The sequence below is a fragment of the Rhopilema esculentum genome, chromosome 16 (assembly GCF_057945365.1).
Source record: "Rhopilema esculentum isolate cy_ngs chromosome 16, ASM5794536v1, whole genome shotgun sequence".
Lineage (NCBI taxonomy): Eukaryota > Metazoa > Cnidaria > Scyphozoa > Rhizostomeae > Rhizostomatidae > Rhopilema > Rhopilema esculentum.
The window spans coordinates 12487954-12505515 of record NC_142830.1 but is presented as its reverse complement, the minus strand read 5'-3'; the positions used below and the strand labels follow the sequence as shown (position 1 = coordinate 12505515).

General features: G+C 36.5%; 2 protein-coding genes across 2 annotated transcripts in view; both read right to left on the bottom strand.

Annotated features, from left to right (window-relative positions):
• LOC135682482 (3-hydroxyisobutyrate dehydrogenase, mitochondrial) overlaps nucleotides 1–11508 on the bottom strand; it is a 30128-nt gene extending 18620 nt beyond the window's left edge. The window contains exons 1-2 of the mRNA XM_065197397.2: nucleotides 11391–11508; nucleotides 7962–8005 (exon numbers count right to left, since the gene is read on the bottom strand). Of these exons, the coding sequence (XP_065053469.1) occupies nucleotides 7962–8005; nucleotides 11391–11472 (126 nt within the window). The 5' untranslated portion in view covers nucleotides 11473–11508. The remainder of the gene's footprint in view (nucleotides 1–7961; nucleotides 8006–11390) is intronic.
• Nucleotides 11509–13720: 2212 nt separating this feature from the next.
• The window catches only part of LOC135682053 (bifunctional 3'-5' exonuclease/ATP-dependent helicase WRN), a 63184-nt gene continuing 59342 nt past the window's right edge, over nucleotides 13721–17562 (bottom strand). The window contains exon 10 of the mRNA XM_089113308.1: nucleotides 13721–14172. The gene's annotated coding sequence lies outside the window, so the exon portion shown is untranslated. The remainder of the gene's footprint in view (nucleotides 14173–17562) is intronic.

Here is a 17562-nt window from a genome sequence, read left to right as displayed (position 1 = left end):
GTCAGCAAATTTAATCTTGTCGGCAAATATTCAATTTTGTCGGCAAATAAAGGAGGCTCAGCTACTGTGTCGGCAAAAGGGGACCTGCAAACCACCCTTGAGCGCAATAGCAAGCGACGGTCCTTGTGGGGGCCGACGAAAACAGCGAACAGAGCAAAGATTATTAAAAGCTGAGAGGCGGGGCAAAATGCGGCTTTCAGGCAGGGTTTGCAAAAGAAGGCCAGACGGGTGACCAACCCAGGCCAAAATTAGTGTTAAAAAGCGTAATCAAAATTTGTCCCTTGCACAAAAATAGCACACATTTCCTGAGAAACTGAGAAACTTTCGCCCCTAAAATAATTCCTTCGCTAATCCTTAGGTTAGGTGATAATATTTGACATTTAGCTTTACATTTGTGTCGTTTTGCTCTTTCCATTTAAATTTGTTTGCTACTTAAGGTGACAAATTTTATTTGGAGCATAGGAAGGCCAAGTTTAAGATGTAGGCATAAACCAAATTTTCCAGAGGATATGACTCTAAAATAACCAAAATTGGAAAATTTGTCCTGAAAAGGCCAATCTGACAACCCTGCTTTGCGGGGTGAACAGATTGGCCTTATTAGTTGTCAGATTAACTACCATAGCTGACAAATCAACTTAATAAAAACATAACAATATAATGGTTTGAATGAAAGAAAGGGAATGATATGATACATGTAATAAGGAAACCATGTCATATTTTTAATTTCGTAATAACTTTGCCAAATTTTCAAAAACTTCAAGATATACTGTAAGAAATCTATTTCTGTTAGTGTTGTGCAGATACGAAAATTATAAAACCCTTGAAACCAAAATTACTTTTCCCTGCATCTTTGGTATGGAAGAATGATTATTTCGAAATTGCAATGGAAGTAAAGCCATTTTTAAAAGAAACTAAGGTCCGGGGCAGTTAGGCAGTTTCTTCAATTTTTGGGCCATTTCGCTACCAAAAGTTCCTTAAGCCCTGGCAAAACGACTTTCACTCGACATTTGTTTAGTGAAGTTGAGCGAAGTTTAGCGAGGGTGGCAAAACGTGACTGGCAAAACGACTAAACATTTTTGAACTGCGAGCTGTGTTGCTGTGTACACTCCCCTCACGAAAGTACCCGGACAGATTCGAATTTAATTGCGAATCTGTTGTTAGAGACATTTGTTTACAAATTTCAAAGTCGGTTTTCATGAAAACTGAGAGTAGACACGTTGTATTTCTCTTTTTTTGAAAATATTTGTTTCTCAAGAACGAATTTGAAAAAAATTACACTGTTTCATTGGTCAATTTAAACTTGACTTCTTACCACCTGACTTTACTGCGCTTCGTTGATTTGACATCAGTTGATTTGCGTAACGTTTCTATGGCAATGGCTTCTTATTTGAACAAAAAATGAGAACAGCTGAAAAGAGCAGGAGTTTTGCAACATTTAAATGTCTCTGTTTATTTTGGAAGGGTTTCTCAAAAAATTATTATCACTAAGTTAAAAAGTGGTTATCGCCAGCCTAATTTTTGTTTCCGTCTGAAAGCGCAATCGATCTTCGAACTGTCCGGGTACTTTCGTGAGGGGAGAGTAGGACGCTGTGGGGTTGTAGGGGATCTTGCATAGGAATTTGCTTTCTGTTTGTTTTGTTGTATGTTAGCATAAAAGACTTCAAGTGCAAGAAGTGGGTAAAAATAAGAATTTGATAAAAAAAAGAAAAAGAAACTACTTTTTAGCACATCGATAACAAAGTTTACTGTTGAAAAAGACACAGTAGCGTACAAAGAGATGAAGCAAATGTCTCACGAAGGCATTCTAGAGATTTTGGGTCACGTAGAGACAGGAAAACTGAGAAAAACCCCGGAAAACCTTTGGATTCCCACAGCTACGGCGCCTGCCCTAGCACGTAAAGCCCTGGCAAAACGACTAAACATTTGCTAAAAAACACTAAACAAGGCAAAAGAATTTTTGACTAGAATCAAACTTTGCTCAACAACACTCAACACGACTAAACAACACTAAACAGGGTGGCAAAACAAATAAAATTTCAACTAAACTTTTTACTTAACAAAAGTTGAGTGGAATGTTCAATGAAATGTTTAGTCGTTTTGTCAGGGCTTTACGCGTTTTTTTCAATTCTTTTTAGAAAATGCCTTTTTTGAGCCTCCTTCCAAGCTAGAGTAAAAAGTTAGATTTTTCAAGTTTAAGTTAGATTAGATTATAAGTTAGATTATAAATCAAAAAGTTAGATTATTAATCAAGTTTACAAAAATGTGCATTTAAAGATGAAATTTAATGGGTTAATTCGAAAAATAATAATCACATATAAGACAGCGTCACAAGTAATATTTCTTGTGGCAGCACCAGATTTAAAAAAACGATTTGTTTTACAAAACAACAAATTTTAGCATCTGGTTATCGAAAATCCTGTGTAGTATTGAAGTATAGAGTAAAAGTCTGCTCCCCTTTGCTCCATCATACTTCCCGAATCCCTGGACAAGACTATGCAAAAACTCTTTTAAAAGACTAAGAAAATCAAAACTGCAAATTAAAAGAGTTCCTTAGCTTTTTAAATTCAGCGTCTCATAAGAGTCTTCTCACAAGCTGTTTCTTATAAAAAAATGTGTATCCCTCCCATTAAACTAAAATGTTTTTGGAACAGTTCTACTTCAAAATTAATTTCAATGAATACAACTTTTCTTTCAAAGTTACAGTTTCGTAATGAGCTCTTCTACATCCACGATCATTCACAAAGATTGCGAGACTGAATTGGCTTTTCGGATAAAATTTTTTGGTGTACTCCAGAGTTCAGAAAAATCAACCTTCAACCCCAACCATCCTACGGATGAAATTTTGACCTATTTACATCTTCAAAATTTCCCGTGAATTTGAATAAAAGTTTCTAATTAATGAAATTTTAGTTAAATCATCTATTGTTTGCATTACGCTTTGTCTAGAAAAAGAAAAGTTCAAACACGAGGATGAAATCTAAAGAAAACATTGGAAAAGTATTTCAATGTGTTATGTAGGAGAAACATTAAAATTGTGAAAACCCAAGAAATGTCTTCTTCCAATGTCCTGATCTTAGGTCTTCAAAACACAATGGACACTGTTCTCAATGTATGGTGTGAAAGGTTGCTGACACATAGGAGCTCTTCTCCACTTACAGTACTCGGAGTTTTCAAAACCAAGATTCAAGGTTTTCTCTTTTCATGTAGACACAGTCACCCGGTTATAATTTGATATCAAATATCGTTACGGTAGATGCTTTTTAGCCACATGTTTCTAATGGCACCCGTTTACACAGGTTTTAGAAAGCAAAGCCACTGGTTTCCGCTCTATAGATCACATACAAACATAGCGTTCTTTTGGGATTTTTCATGGCAAAATTTCATGGCAGAACAGTGGACACAACACAGAACAGTCGAATCTATGTTAACATTATGAAATTCTTATGAAGCTATGTTCATCAAAATGTTTTACACGAATTTTCTTTAAGGAAACTAAGTCAGGTTTTAGCACAATAAGGTTTTAATATATGGACTTTAAAGTAAAATATATGGACTGCTAAAGAGTTCCTTTTAAGATAGCTAAATTATGAAAATTCTTTGAAATTTAATCAGAGTTAATTTCAACAGGGATGTCTTTCTTTCATTCATTCACTTTAGTTATTATTGTTTGCTAAAGATGGCAATGGTCTCTTGTAACGTGCCTTATCGCATTTATTATGAGTCCGTTGTATGTCCAACGTTTGGCAGTCTTTTGGTTCCCTGAGAATTTCTAGCTCAAATGCTAGAGTTTAGTGTGTGATCAGCCCCTTTCCTATTTGTTTAAGCTAAATATTGCGTGGGTCTCACGTACTTACCGTAATGCCTCGAATAATTGCTGGGCGCTTATTTAATTTTTGAGGCTCCAGGGTGGGCGCTTATTCGATGGAGGCGCTTATTCGAGGGGGCGCTTATCCGAGGGAGGCGCTAAATCGAGAGGGGCGCTTATTTGACAAGTAGATTTGGGTGCAAATTGTGTTGTTTATCAATCTCTCTTGTTGAATTGCTTTCCTGTTAAGTTTTCGTTGAATTCGAATAAGCGCCCATTTCTGAAGGTTGAAGGATGGGCGCTTATTCGAGGGGGGCTCTTAGTTGAGGGGGGCTCTTGTTCGAGGCATTGCGGTACAAGCCTACCTACCATTCGTTATTCACTAACAAATACCCTGTTTCTTTATATAAATGTTTGTATTCCTTGGCACAGCCTTAACATTTCAAGCTTCACGCACATCTATCATAGACTTTGATGCCTTTAAGTACGACTGGTGCATCGGAACATTACGAGAAAAGAAGATTTTTATGCCCCTCAATCTAATAGGTGCTGCAGAATGAATTAAAACTTTTAAGAAATGCTCTTGATATTTTGTTTTGAGTCTAAATATATTTCAAAAGTATCAAATCACATTTTCCAAACCAGGCATTCTAAAAAAACGAGTTATGTCAGCTTTGCGACCCTCTGTTAAGAAAATCGCACAACAGACAACTGCTGAAATATAAGAGACATAAATCGGAGCAGAGGCTGAGTCAAACCACTTCTAAAAACCTGTAGAGAGGGACAATAGTTCCTCTGTAACAAGTGGAGTGGGACAATAGTTCCTTTTAAGGGTTTTGAGGCAAAAAGAGATTTTGAAGATTTTTCAGAGCCTTTCAGGAATTTTACAGGCTTAGATTCATGTGATTGCCACGAGTCAGATTCGAATGTTCTTAAAAACGAATAACTTAAATCGAAAAAATTAAAATTTTGAAGCAGCCAATTTTGTTTTTATTTTGCCTTTTTTTTGCGTTTATTTTGCATTTGTTTTGCCAATTCACCTTTTCTGATATGAAAGCATAAAGCGTTATACCTGTAATTAAATGTTATATAAAACGTAACAATGTTGCCATCGATATTGCAGAGAAAATAATTGAATAGCCAAAAGGAGACTGCTAAGCATCTATATGAGGCAATGTTGAAGAAGAAACATTGCGACTGCGAGTCTCGGCGGGTGCACTGCGAGGCACGCAGGGGTTAGGGTAGGACTTCGTTGCTGATTTATACAAGTTTGACATTTTTTGTGGAATCCTTTACATAGGTTTTTCAATATAGTAAGAAATTATGATAATATTTTGTAATTCATTTTAAAGATTGGAGATATTTAGGAATTTTACGACGTAAGGAGTAGACGAGATTCTTGGAGTGATATGCCCCTCGTTATAAACAATATTCTTAAAAAAGAGAGTATAGGCATAAGGTATAAGCATAGCATAGCTTGAATACTCAAAAAACCTAGCACGTTCATGTTTTTTTCAAAGGCAATGTACGGCTATCCATTCGACTGATAAAATGATAAACTGGAATGAACGCTTACCAAAAGAGATTTCGCAAAGCATCTTATCAGGATTTATCCACCCCCATATTGGTACTGACAACCGGTAAACGGGTGACTTAGCAAACAGCGATAAGGATCAAAGCAATACGATTAGGTAGCATGACAATGGACGCTAGAAAGCACAGTATGCTATCTGTAATTGTTGGTAAGTGAGACAAAAATTAGTGACATTAATATTTAAGGGTATGAATACTAAAAAAACCAAACTGTCAAAGTTTGAAATTCTTTATTTATTTCTGAAAAAAGAGTTCATGTTATACAAAATAATCGGATAGCGTCAGTATTTCCTGATTTTAATCAGGTCTTGACGATTGTAAAAATATAAGTTGCAGAAATTGTTAATCGCCTGAACTATTATGTCTTCGAGAGTAAAAATAAAGGTCACCATCTATTCCGATTCCTAAAGAGAGATAATACCTCTGCTAGGAGACAATTCTGCATCTAAAACAAAACTTTGTACGTCGTGAAAACATCATCTGTACAGAAACTGGACTTAACATAAATTATGCAACAGACTTATGGAAATAACGACAACAAAGTGCCAAAGATGGAACCTTGTGAAGCATCAACTATAGCATTGTTTCCTGGGATATCTTAAATGATAATATCGTAAATGATAAAAAACACTCCTTTCGAGTCGTTGTCTCTGGGAAAGATAACAGACGATAAAACGATTTATAATTACTTTTACTACGGTTTAAAGCTTTGTTTAACAGAAGAAAACAAGAGAAAAAATGAAAATATTCATTGCGACACCTTGCAGAATTTAGCCACATGTTTCATATGGCATATATATGAAACATGTGGCTAGATGATTCATATATATTTTACAAAAAACTTTAATTTTTACTTTAAAGCCTTTATCCCGTAGTTAAAAAAGGTTTTATTGTACTAAAACCAGAATTTTCTTCGCAACTCTGTTTTGATCTGCTGCCAACCCGCTATAACAAAATCAGCCGAATCAAGCAAAAAAAGAAGCCCAATGAGTAATGCAAATCTATATTTAGGGAGTTGTACAAGCTAATTCACATCTCATCTTTCTGTTTCGCAATATCAGTGATCGGTACCCGATCTTAAAGGGTTCGGTACCCGACGTAAACACAACAGCAGGGTCTGCTGAAAAACATTAAACACAAACTGTTTACAAGTTTGTTTGTTTAACAACATCAGTCTTTTCATTACTAAAAACGTAATTAATCTTACTTCCACAACATGGCCGACAGTGCAACGCTGGTTTAACCTAACCTTCGATTCGTTATTCGGATACGGTAAAAAAGTACAGTACAAACAATTTTTCACATGAGCAAAAGCACAAAAAGCAGATGATCAGCTGCATTAAGTATGGGATAAGTTTCACCTTAGCGTTTTCTCACAATTTCAACATTGTTGCAATATCAACGAAGACGATTTTCACAAAACAAACTGTAGAACAAAATGGAGACCTAAAACTCGTCCCACAAGTCGAAACGGAGAAAAAATATGCGTTTTGGTGGCTTTTTGGCAGTTTACACTGATTCGTTTTTTGTGAGTCTCGCAATGGAAAGGAGGCTACCTAATGGCACCGCACCAAATCATTGTGATGAGACCCAAGACCTTTATAACTCTGGATGATTTTTACTCATTTTTAAAATTTCTTTTCCCCTTACTCTTTGAATGACAATTTGACTGTGTCGTTTTCTCCTTGCTCTGTGCAGTTAAGACTTGTTGCGAATTAATTTCAAAATTTTAAAACAATCGGCCAATAGCTGTCATCTGCTTGAACAGCAAAACTTCAAATTTTTACGAATTAGAGTCCCTCTGCAAAAGGGCGCCCCTTAAAACAAATAAAAATTTTGTCAGCACCCCCCTTTTGATTGAGCTCCCTTACTGTCAAATTTGAATCATTTCTTTATTTATGAAGAGTATGGTGACGAGAATTTGTATAAGGATGAAATTGATATTTATAAGGACAGCTTACTTTTTAACAGTAGAAAATTAATGAACTGGGTGTAAAAGGATGGTTTGCTTTCTTTGGATTACTGAACCATTCAATACCCGAAGATAACCTTCAACACTACATGAATACATCATGGAAAGTTTTTAAGAGAAAGTGTACACGTCATGGCACCCTGCTGTCATATGTTGAAGCCCTGTTACAGCAAAATAAAATGAAATCTTCACCCCTCTCGATCCCCACTTTGGAGAAAGGGTGTGCAGCCTCTATCTATCTCGTCATTCTGACACCCATGGGTTCAGAATTTCGTACAAACAGAATATTTTCATACTTTAAATTGGCACAGGTATTACCTTTCCTTTCATTCTCTATGAATAGGGTAGACGTGCAGTTAAGTGGTAATAGTAGGAATTCAATACTGCCTGGCAAATTTCATCTACATATCAATGACATCATGACACTGCATAGGAGCAGTAAATTGCCACTCAAGATAGAAACTGGATGATTTTCCCCACAGAACTCAATCTGGCATGCTTGGTAACATGGTATTGTTGTATCACTTCACTGCCAACCAATTTAAGGAATTTGAAATTATAGATCAACCATTTCAATAAAAAAAAACAAACCTTTTCGCTATCACTCTTTTCATTGCTGGTAAAATCCTTGATACCTGAGAACAGTTGAAAAAAAATTTAAACGTGGGCACTGAATTATCATATAGATTGAAGTATTTTAGAAAGTCTTCAGAACAACATTACATTATTTTAATTGAGAAGAAATGTCACAAGAGAGCATATCATAAAAAAGCAACAAAAAAGGAATTGAAGGAAGACCTTTAAAGGCATTGATTCCCATGATAAAAGATGAGGGTATACTCAATCTACTGAGTCATGATATTCACGTTGCAATAATATAGGGGGACTTGAGACCACTGAACCAATGAAGATACCTCATACTGATCTTGAAGACAGGTTATGTTAGCGGTCAATGAACCCTGAATTCTAATGAAACTACACATACCACACAGAAAGCAAAAAACCTCTCTGAAGTGAATGCCTGTTTACCATGACTAAACGTCTAAATGTCTTCAGTCAACTGGTCAAGTTATAAATTGCACACCTGACATTTTAATAAAATTACAACTTTAAAATATTGGATGTTAGAACCACCTTGCTAGAGTGAAACATTAAACGAAAATGGATTTAAAACAGCTATAGATTTTCATTCTAAACTGTACCACTCTCTTAGACTTTTCACATGGTTCTCTAATTTTCAGTTGGAACACCTGTTTCCTTAATTCATAAAGAATAATCAGAATCTATCATGAATAATTAGAATAATCATGACTCAAATTGGGCTCATCTGGATTGCACCTTTTATGTTTTGTTTTGATTTGTTTAAGATAATTTCTTGGTTCTCTTACATTTATATAATAGGACAAGTGTATATAATAACATTTCATCTGCTGCCTATTAATCAATGTTCTGTCTTGTTTGCATACATAAAAGCAACAGCAGTATTGTAGTTAAAAATTTTCAAAAGTGTAATTACATAGTGCAATTACATAAATTTACTTGGTGTTTCTTCCTTGCATCTTGCTCTTTACAATGTAATGTCTCTAATGTCTCTTAGATTTATGGGGGGGGGGGGGAGATCTTTCTCATAGTTGATTTTATCTGTTCAGAGAGTTCCTTCTTAGTCAATCTATCCAATAAATAATACATTAATGTTCTTCTTCCTCTCTAAACTTATAGTTCATTAACTTTTTGATCAAATTCAGTTATCGTATTTGTATCTAGCTGTGTTGTAAGTATTTAAGGACTATATGTAGGATTGGTTGGTAACCAAATAAAATTGCAACTTGAACCTGAATGCTTATTTGGAAAACATTTTCTGCTTGGGAGGGGCTGGGCACTTCAGTTTTTATCTGTTGAAAACCTCTATTTATAAACCTGTTTAAAATTGCCTAGGATGTACAGGGCTTGTGCCATGAATTTCAAGGTGGAGGGGCCAAATTCTTTAAAACAAACACAAATTTAGTGCTTCAAAACAGGGCCTCTTTATGAATGTTTTTGACTACCAAAAGAGTGAGGACCCATGGCCCTCTCCACCCCCCCCCCCCATCCCCAACCCTGGTGGCGTAGGACCAGTTGTAAACAGCATAGGGCAATGAGCTAGATAACTGCTGTTGTTTTCTCAGTGGTCCTACACAACATCCTATATGGTATGAAACTTACTTTCTAATTTCAAGGTTTATCTAAATTCTAATTTTTTGTAGTTCTTGTCATTTGTCATTGTCATAATTAGTCTTGTGTATCTTGTCTAATATGTTGTGGAAATCAATGAAATTTTAAATTGTGTAGCATATATAGGTATATTAAAAACTAAATAAGTGCTCATCTCAGACTCTTTACTAAGTTTATAAAACAAGTCAATTTAGAGCAGAGCTGGATTTTTTCTGTTATGGTGTCTTGAGTTGACCACAACTGGTGCAATCTGTTTATTGCCTTAGCCACAATCTGTTTATTGCGTACGACTTTGTTGTTGCCCGGCCTACACCCAGTCTGCAGAGCATGGCAGTTCTCAACAGGATTTTGTGTGTACAAAACCAAATATAAATGTGTCCATGTGTCCAAAAGTGTTGACAAAGTATGCAGTGTGTGCACACTGCTCAGTTTTGATCCAATATGTGCAGCACCTTCTAATGGGCAAAGTATTTGTCAATTTGTCTCACAAATGTGTGCACAGAAATTATTTCTCCAAAAGTGCTTTCAAGCATTCCACAAAATTTTGACTTAAGATTATAATTCAGCATGGGGTCAATCATATATTTTGTATGATTAAAATTTTGACCCCCCTCCCTTGTACTCAGTCAAACTTCTAGGTGGGGTGTGGGATTGAAATGTAACCCCCTAAAAGTTCACTCAGTCAGTTGATTTTAACACAAATCAGTCCACAGAATGGTCCCTAAAAAGTAAATCATGCTTGAGCACAAGTCAGATACTGTAGGTTCCCAAATAATGTTTTACTTTCTTTGATTAAGACCTTTTTATAGCCCTTGTTAGTAAACGGCAAGCCTCTTCTTACCAGCCCTCAGTTAGGAAATTGAGAATAAACCTTAAGAATGTAGTTTCTCAGAGAATTGGAAAATGCTCGTCAGAAGATTTTTAATTCTGAGCATCAATGGATTTAGGACAAGCATAGGTCATTTCAAAATATCAAATCAGAGCACTGAGATATGAGATGGCTCCAGGGTCATTCTGCGGTAATCTATAGGGTGTTGCCCTTAAAATTTTTCCAGGGGGAATACCACCAGAACCCCCTTCTTCCAACTTCACATAGCTTTGAGATTTCATTGAGCAGTGGTGAAAAGCTGTGCCTCATATTTCATTTAATGCATTTGCATGCCAGAGCTTTCAAAGAGGAGAGTATCATCTAGAGAAAGTTAACCTGGTCACAAAATGCACATAGCAAAAGTGGTAGATGTTGTCTAAATTAGTTTTAGACAGCAAAGTTTTCAACTTGCGACAATCAGATGGTTCTGATGCTGACCAACACAAGTTAATGTTGTTTTATGAATACTAAAATCCTAATTCATTGGCATTCAGGCCAGGGTGGAATCCATGAAACTCACGAAGGACATACGCCAATAAACAATAGAAAGACAATGGGAAATCGTTAGTCTACGCCGGATATCTCCGGCGTAAGCTACATGGATTCCATACTGCCATTCAGTATTACTGGCATTCAGGGGGCATTTCAATTTGTCAAAGGAAATGTTGTTTAGACCAAGGTAGGAAAGCAACGTTTCAAAAAGGGAGGGCCTTAAAAATTTTCCAGTACCCAGAAAAATGTGTGTGCAGCCCTATGTTTTTTATGCGTTAGACAAGCCTCTGAAAAAGTCTTGTGTGTGCACATGCCACAATCTGCAGACTGTGGGCCTACACTTACACATCATGTGTTAGCAGATTAAAGCAGAAAGCCAGTTAAAGCAAGGCAAAAACTGCTTCTTATAAAAGATGAAAACTTGCTTTGCTAATATGCAATAAACTTACCAACGCTGAAGTTACGAAAGCTTCGATTAAACGTGGCTCGAAGTGCATCTCCACGGCCGATTCGAATAAACACAGCCGCCATTTTGCAACACGTGCAGATCCAAAATGTACCGCGGTTTTGCGCGAGAAAACTAGATTTTCGCGAATTCTTCAGAAACCGTGATGTCGAAAGCGGAGGTGAAAATAATAGCTATTACCTTATTACGGCTCGAGAAAGATTTTAAGAAACACTTCATTTTGTATATAAGAACAAGTTTATAAAAATTCAAGCCTTAGAAATGGTCGAAATTCAAAAACAAATTTAGAACAAGCTGAGACTGAGCTACTGTAAAATGTAATTTTGAACAATGTCTTGAAACCTTCTTAAAATTGTTCATCTCAAAAACAAAAAATTCTTTGCCACCTTTGTTTTTTTCTTTGGTGATTTTCAAACTTGGTGGCAAATAAAGGATGCCTCGCCCAATTTGTTGGCAAATGAGGCCATAACAGCCACCCCACCCCCCTTAAGTATGAGAAATAGCAACTCCATTGCTTTTAAAAACAATCCAGCCGCAAATTTCCAAAAAACTAGGAAATACAGCCTGAAAACAGCCAGTCTGAACTTCACTTTTCTGGTTCTTATAAAAAAGTGTACCGCCTGTATCATGTTTACAACACTGGGCCTAGGGGCTCCGGCAGCATTACTGCAAATATTGCAACATTACCAAATTAAGTTTCACGCTTACATGTTTCATTTAAACATAAATTCTAAAACTTGTTAGCATACCTCTCTTTCTTTTTGATCAGTCTATTTGCCTAGAACTTTATGGAAACACAAGAGATATAGCTGAAAATCAGTGTCCAGAGAAATCAGTGCCCTCTTGTTCGGGAGACGAAGCTTTCAGTCCTTTGTTTCGAAACAATACCGTTTTAAGGTTACGGTAAAAGTTTTCTGGATGAAAATATCCAAGTTGCGATTATTTCACATTCAAGTAGCCGCACTTTCAAGGCACACAATGATACCAAAATTGAAACTAACAAAAATTTTGAAAATGGAAAAAATCCCATGTAAACGAAGGCTCCATAATTTTTTTATCAAAACTTTTAGTTGAGGCCTGAAAATTTCTTGACCAGTTAAGTAGCCTGTGCTCCAGACCCTTAGCCTGAAGGAAGAGGTCTAAACTCCTTCAGGTGAAAGGGTCTGGAGCACAGGCTACCAGTTAAGCCGATTATCGGTGTTTTGCGGTTGTGGTCGCATGTCTCATTTACAATATCGCTTGACACACCCATGTACGGCCTTGTTTATTTAAACAGGCTTATTGATCTTAAAGCTTTAAGTGTCTTGACCCAGATTACACTGTGGTTTACGAGTGTACCTTGCAAGCGCGATCAGTAAAATCCCGTTTTCTCCGGACACACAAACCCTCTACATACAGGTATGAAAAAGTTATGATGTACCCAAGAAACCAATCGAATGGCCCAAAGATTTGCACACGGCAAGGACAGATTTATATTCTAATTTGAAGCGTCCCAAACAATCGGTTGGCGGTAGAAACATATGCAGCACTTACAAAATCTTTCTTGACGGTACCACAAAGATCTTTTCTTGATCCTCTACTGCTTAGTACATTTAACTGATTCTGTTACACAACAACAACCTGATACACAACAATGTACCACTACCCAAGAAATATCATACTAAGGTATACTTGTTAAACCTTACCGGACTTGATGTGGGCTGTGCAGGAGGGGGGGGGGGGGAACAAGTGTTGCTCTGACATAGGCAGTCAAGTTAAACGTATACCGTGAAAAATTTCATGCGCTTTGGTAAGGTGGAATAGGACAAATACCAATGGAATACGAATAATTATTGATGCAATATAACTGCATGAATTTCATCACATGCTAATTTTTGGTTTGCTCGTTGCACTACTTTGCATGAAGGCAGCAAAGAAAGTTGATGTCCTGAAATGAATAACATCTTTTATTGGATGGGAAAAAACAGAGGTTCTTGTCCAAAGACGTATATACTTTATGTTTCATTAATGCACCTTGGTGTGGTGTTTCCTAACAGTGTCCCTTTGTACATGATTGCAAAAGTTCAAGAACGTTTCTTGAGATATCAATAGTATATGAGTTATCCACGTGCCAATAAATGGCATAAGATTCCATCTATATCAAGAGGGCAATCATCGATAGACAGAATTCAAGCAAGGGCTCTTCCATCTACCTCTAGGTAATCTACAGTGACTAAAAAGTCAGAATCACGTACCTGAACTGTATGTGGTATCGAAGAGGAGGGACAAGGTGTCGGAATAGGCATACAAAATAATAGTACTTGCAAACCAAGATAGGACATGACGGCCGAGGAGCATAAGGTAGTTTGTCAATCACTGTCCCAATTTAATGTTGGGTTCTTTATTGCTAAACGATGCAAAGGTGAGGCAATTTTTGCAATGTCTTTAAAGGAAACGCCGCTAGTAGTAACGTAATATAATATAACTGGTTACGTCTTTGACATTTTGGTTTTGGGAACAGGAAACGTTTGTACATTTGAAAATTTGTGGGGATGAAGAGAAATGCCAGAAACAATAAACTCAAAGATGCATACAGTTGAACAAGCTAACTGGCACTTTGGTTGCTGTAATTTCGAATGTATCTGAAGCAAACGATCAATAACAAAGCAGAGACGATTCAAATGCTCACCAAATGAAAATATTCTGTCATCAATGGAGATCAAGTAAGTCTTTCTCTCGAGGCGATTAACATTTCTTCACATTAAAACAGCTCTTCACATTAAACGCTGGAAAATGAAGGGACCATTTGTCAAATTAAAATTAATCCAATGTATACAAACTCAGTGTATATCCCCAAAGGACGTGATTGCAACGAGTTCCCATAAAGTACACGGCCTTTCACTGAAGATACCAAAAACATTCCTAGCGGGGCCGTTTAGGTTCTGGGCCGGGGGCCTAGGTACCATAGGTCCTATAGGTAATCCGGCACTGATCAAAGGCGAAGACAATTTAGATAAGGGGCCTTGATAAAAAGGAGAATGAAATTGTTGATGTCTTGTTTATTCAATATGCATAATTATACGGAATTATTGATCTATTCATTAAATGCTGTTAAGCGCTATGACAAGGATATTTCATCTGTGGATTTAATCATTAGGATAAAATCGGTCGATTTCAGTAAGTATGATTATCAAGAATGTTTAGGGCCTTCCGTGCATCCATCTCGCGATGCTAAGAAACCCCTATGGTAGACATGGTCAGTAATTTGCATTTGCCATCCGTTCTACTGTCGTAGAGGAGCCCGAACTTCCCATTCGTAATATCCAAACGCAGCGCACTACAAGCAGATGGAACGAAACGCCTTCTGCTCTTGTAAAATCAGTTTGTTCACGGTGAGCTCAAGGGGAAATCATACATGATTAAAAAGACCGCGTTCTAAAAAACATGGAAAGATTATACCAACATAATCTCGACAATGACCTCGTTGGAAATGCTTAATGTATTATTCTAATGATTTTTTTTCGCAGTGTGCAAAACAGATTATTTTGTAGCTCATCATTTACATCTTTTGACTTGCTTCTGTCATTTTTGGTAGTTTCCTTTTCTGTCTGATCAATAACCCAACTGCAGAAAATAAAGCCGCAGAGAGGCTTTCTTATTTCATCTGTAATGTTTCTTTTTTGTAATTTTAGTCGGGTTAAAGTTTGTATTTACGTAATGTTTGTGTTTATGTCGCATTCGTGGTTATGTCATGTTCATGTTCAAGTCGTGTTCGTGTTCATTTCATGTTCGTTTTTTAATTAGGTTCGTGTTCAAGTCATGTTCGTGATAATTTCATGTTCGTTTTCAAGTCATATTCCTATCGAAGTTGTGTTCGCGTTCAAGTTATGATCGTGTTTTTAATATTTTCGTGTTCTAGTCATGTTCAAGTCGTGTTCGTGTTCATTTCATGTTCATTTTCAAGCTACGTTCGTGTTCAAGTCGTGTTCGTGTTCATTTCATGTTCGTGTTCAAGTCATGTTTTATTGAAGTAGTCTTCGTGTTCAAGTCATGATCGTGTTGATGACATTTACGCGTTCAAGTCTTGTTCATGTTCATTCGTGCTCATACTCAATTCGTTCTCGTGTTCAAGTCATGTTGATGTTCAGTTCATGTTCGTGTTCAAGTCGTATGGTATTCAAATGGCGTTCGTGTTCAAATCGTGCTTTGTCAAGTTGAGTTGCTATCAGCATTTCTAAGTATTTTGAAAGTTGCCAAATGGCTTCTGTAGCGCACCTGTTTGTTTGACGCATAATAGAATAAAGGATTCTATCATGCTGCTTGAGCATGAAACTGTATTTGGTTTAAAATTTACTTTGCTTTTACTTTTGATTTATATTTTTTTGCAAAGTAGCAACGAAGAATTTAAAATTGGTTTGTTTCATGTTCAAATATAAATCAAAGAAGGCAAAAAACTTCTTTTTCAAGTGAATTGGACCTTGATTTTATGAAAATGCATTTTATTGTCGAGAAAGAAACGTTTAAACAGCATTGTCTCGCATAATGTTTGAGACAAACTATTGTTCCACCTTTATTGGGAATTGTTTTTCAATAAAAATTTTCTATTATTTTACCTCCATCAGCTGACATGACTAAAAATATATAAGTTATTTACACTGAAAACGTTTATAGAAGGCCAAGGCGATTCCCTCACAGCGGGCTGCAAAGAAGACAATTTTCAACACATCTTGTTTTGGAAATCCTAAGATAGAATAAACTCATAATAAACTTATAAAGCCTTGCATACGAGTGAACGAACACTTTTCTTCCTGAAACTTCTTATCAAATGTGAACTTCTTAATTTCTGCACTTGTGGAGGACGTGATATTGATGTGGGCTGACAGAACCAAAAGTGGATTTGAAAATACCTGACTACCTCTGAGTATCACCTCGCTGTAAAGTAGTTACGATTTGAAATTATCTGATAGCGTTTGTGCTATTGCAAAATTTTAACCAATCCTTTTTTTAATTAATAAACAATAAAAACGTACGATGAAACTTTTCAAGTTTAAGACAAATGAGCAATTGAAAATTTTCTAATGACAAATTTGGAAAAGACGTATATTGTAGTAGAGAGTATAATATCGTATATTGTATTTTCTTAGGCAGTGACACTAAATGTTGTCATATGATATTCAAACAATCTTTTGGTGGTACAAAACTTGTAAATGGCTTTGAAAAAAGCAAACATTTAGTAAACTAAAGCTTTTCGTCTGACACTCTTCAGAGTTTAAAACGTCAGAACATAGATCGAAAACTCTACGCTAAGAAATATATATACCCAGTTGTGGATCGAAATAGGCCAATCGCAAACACGAGCACATGGCTGTAAAGGTTGACCAATCAGTGCCGCTTGCCTATTAGAATGCTACCAATGGAATCCTAAGGTGAAAACGAACTCCTTTTGTCTACACAGTAGCGGTTTTTTCGTGCTTATGTAGATAGATTTTAAAACTGCTAGGTGGAACGACGATCGGGCTTTACCAATAATCCGAAACATGTCGCCATTAAAGTTTTTTGCACAATCTGGGTTTTCTAGCAAATGCTGCCCGATAGCAGAATCGCAGGTTTTATTAGTAATTTTGGATTTGCAAGACCGAGGTGGCTGTTCTCTTTGGGGACCTCGGTCTTGCAAATTCTCTTTGGGGACCTCGGTCTTGCAAATCCAAAATTACTAATAAAACCTGCGATTCTGCTATCGGGCAGTATTGGCAAGAAAACCCAGATTGTGCAAAAAACTATAATGGCGACATGTTTCGGATTATTGGTAAAGCCCGATCGTCGTTCCACCTAGCAGTTTTAGAATCTATCTACATAAGCACGAAAAAACCGCTACTGTGTAGACAAAAGGAGTTCGTTTTCACCTTAGGATTCCATTGGTAACATTCTAATAGGCAAGCGGCACTGATTGGTCAACCTTTACAGTCATGTGCTCGTGTTTCTGATTGGCCTATTTCGATCCACAACTGGGTATATATATTTCTTAGCGTAGAGTTTTCGATCTATGTTCTGACGTTTTAAACTCTGAAGAGTGTCAGACGAAAAGCTTTAGTTTACTAAATGTTTGCTTTTTTCAAAGCCATTCATATGATATTCTTGTAAGACCACCTCCTTCTTTCTTATAAAATCCTTTAGTT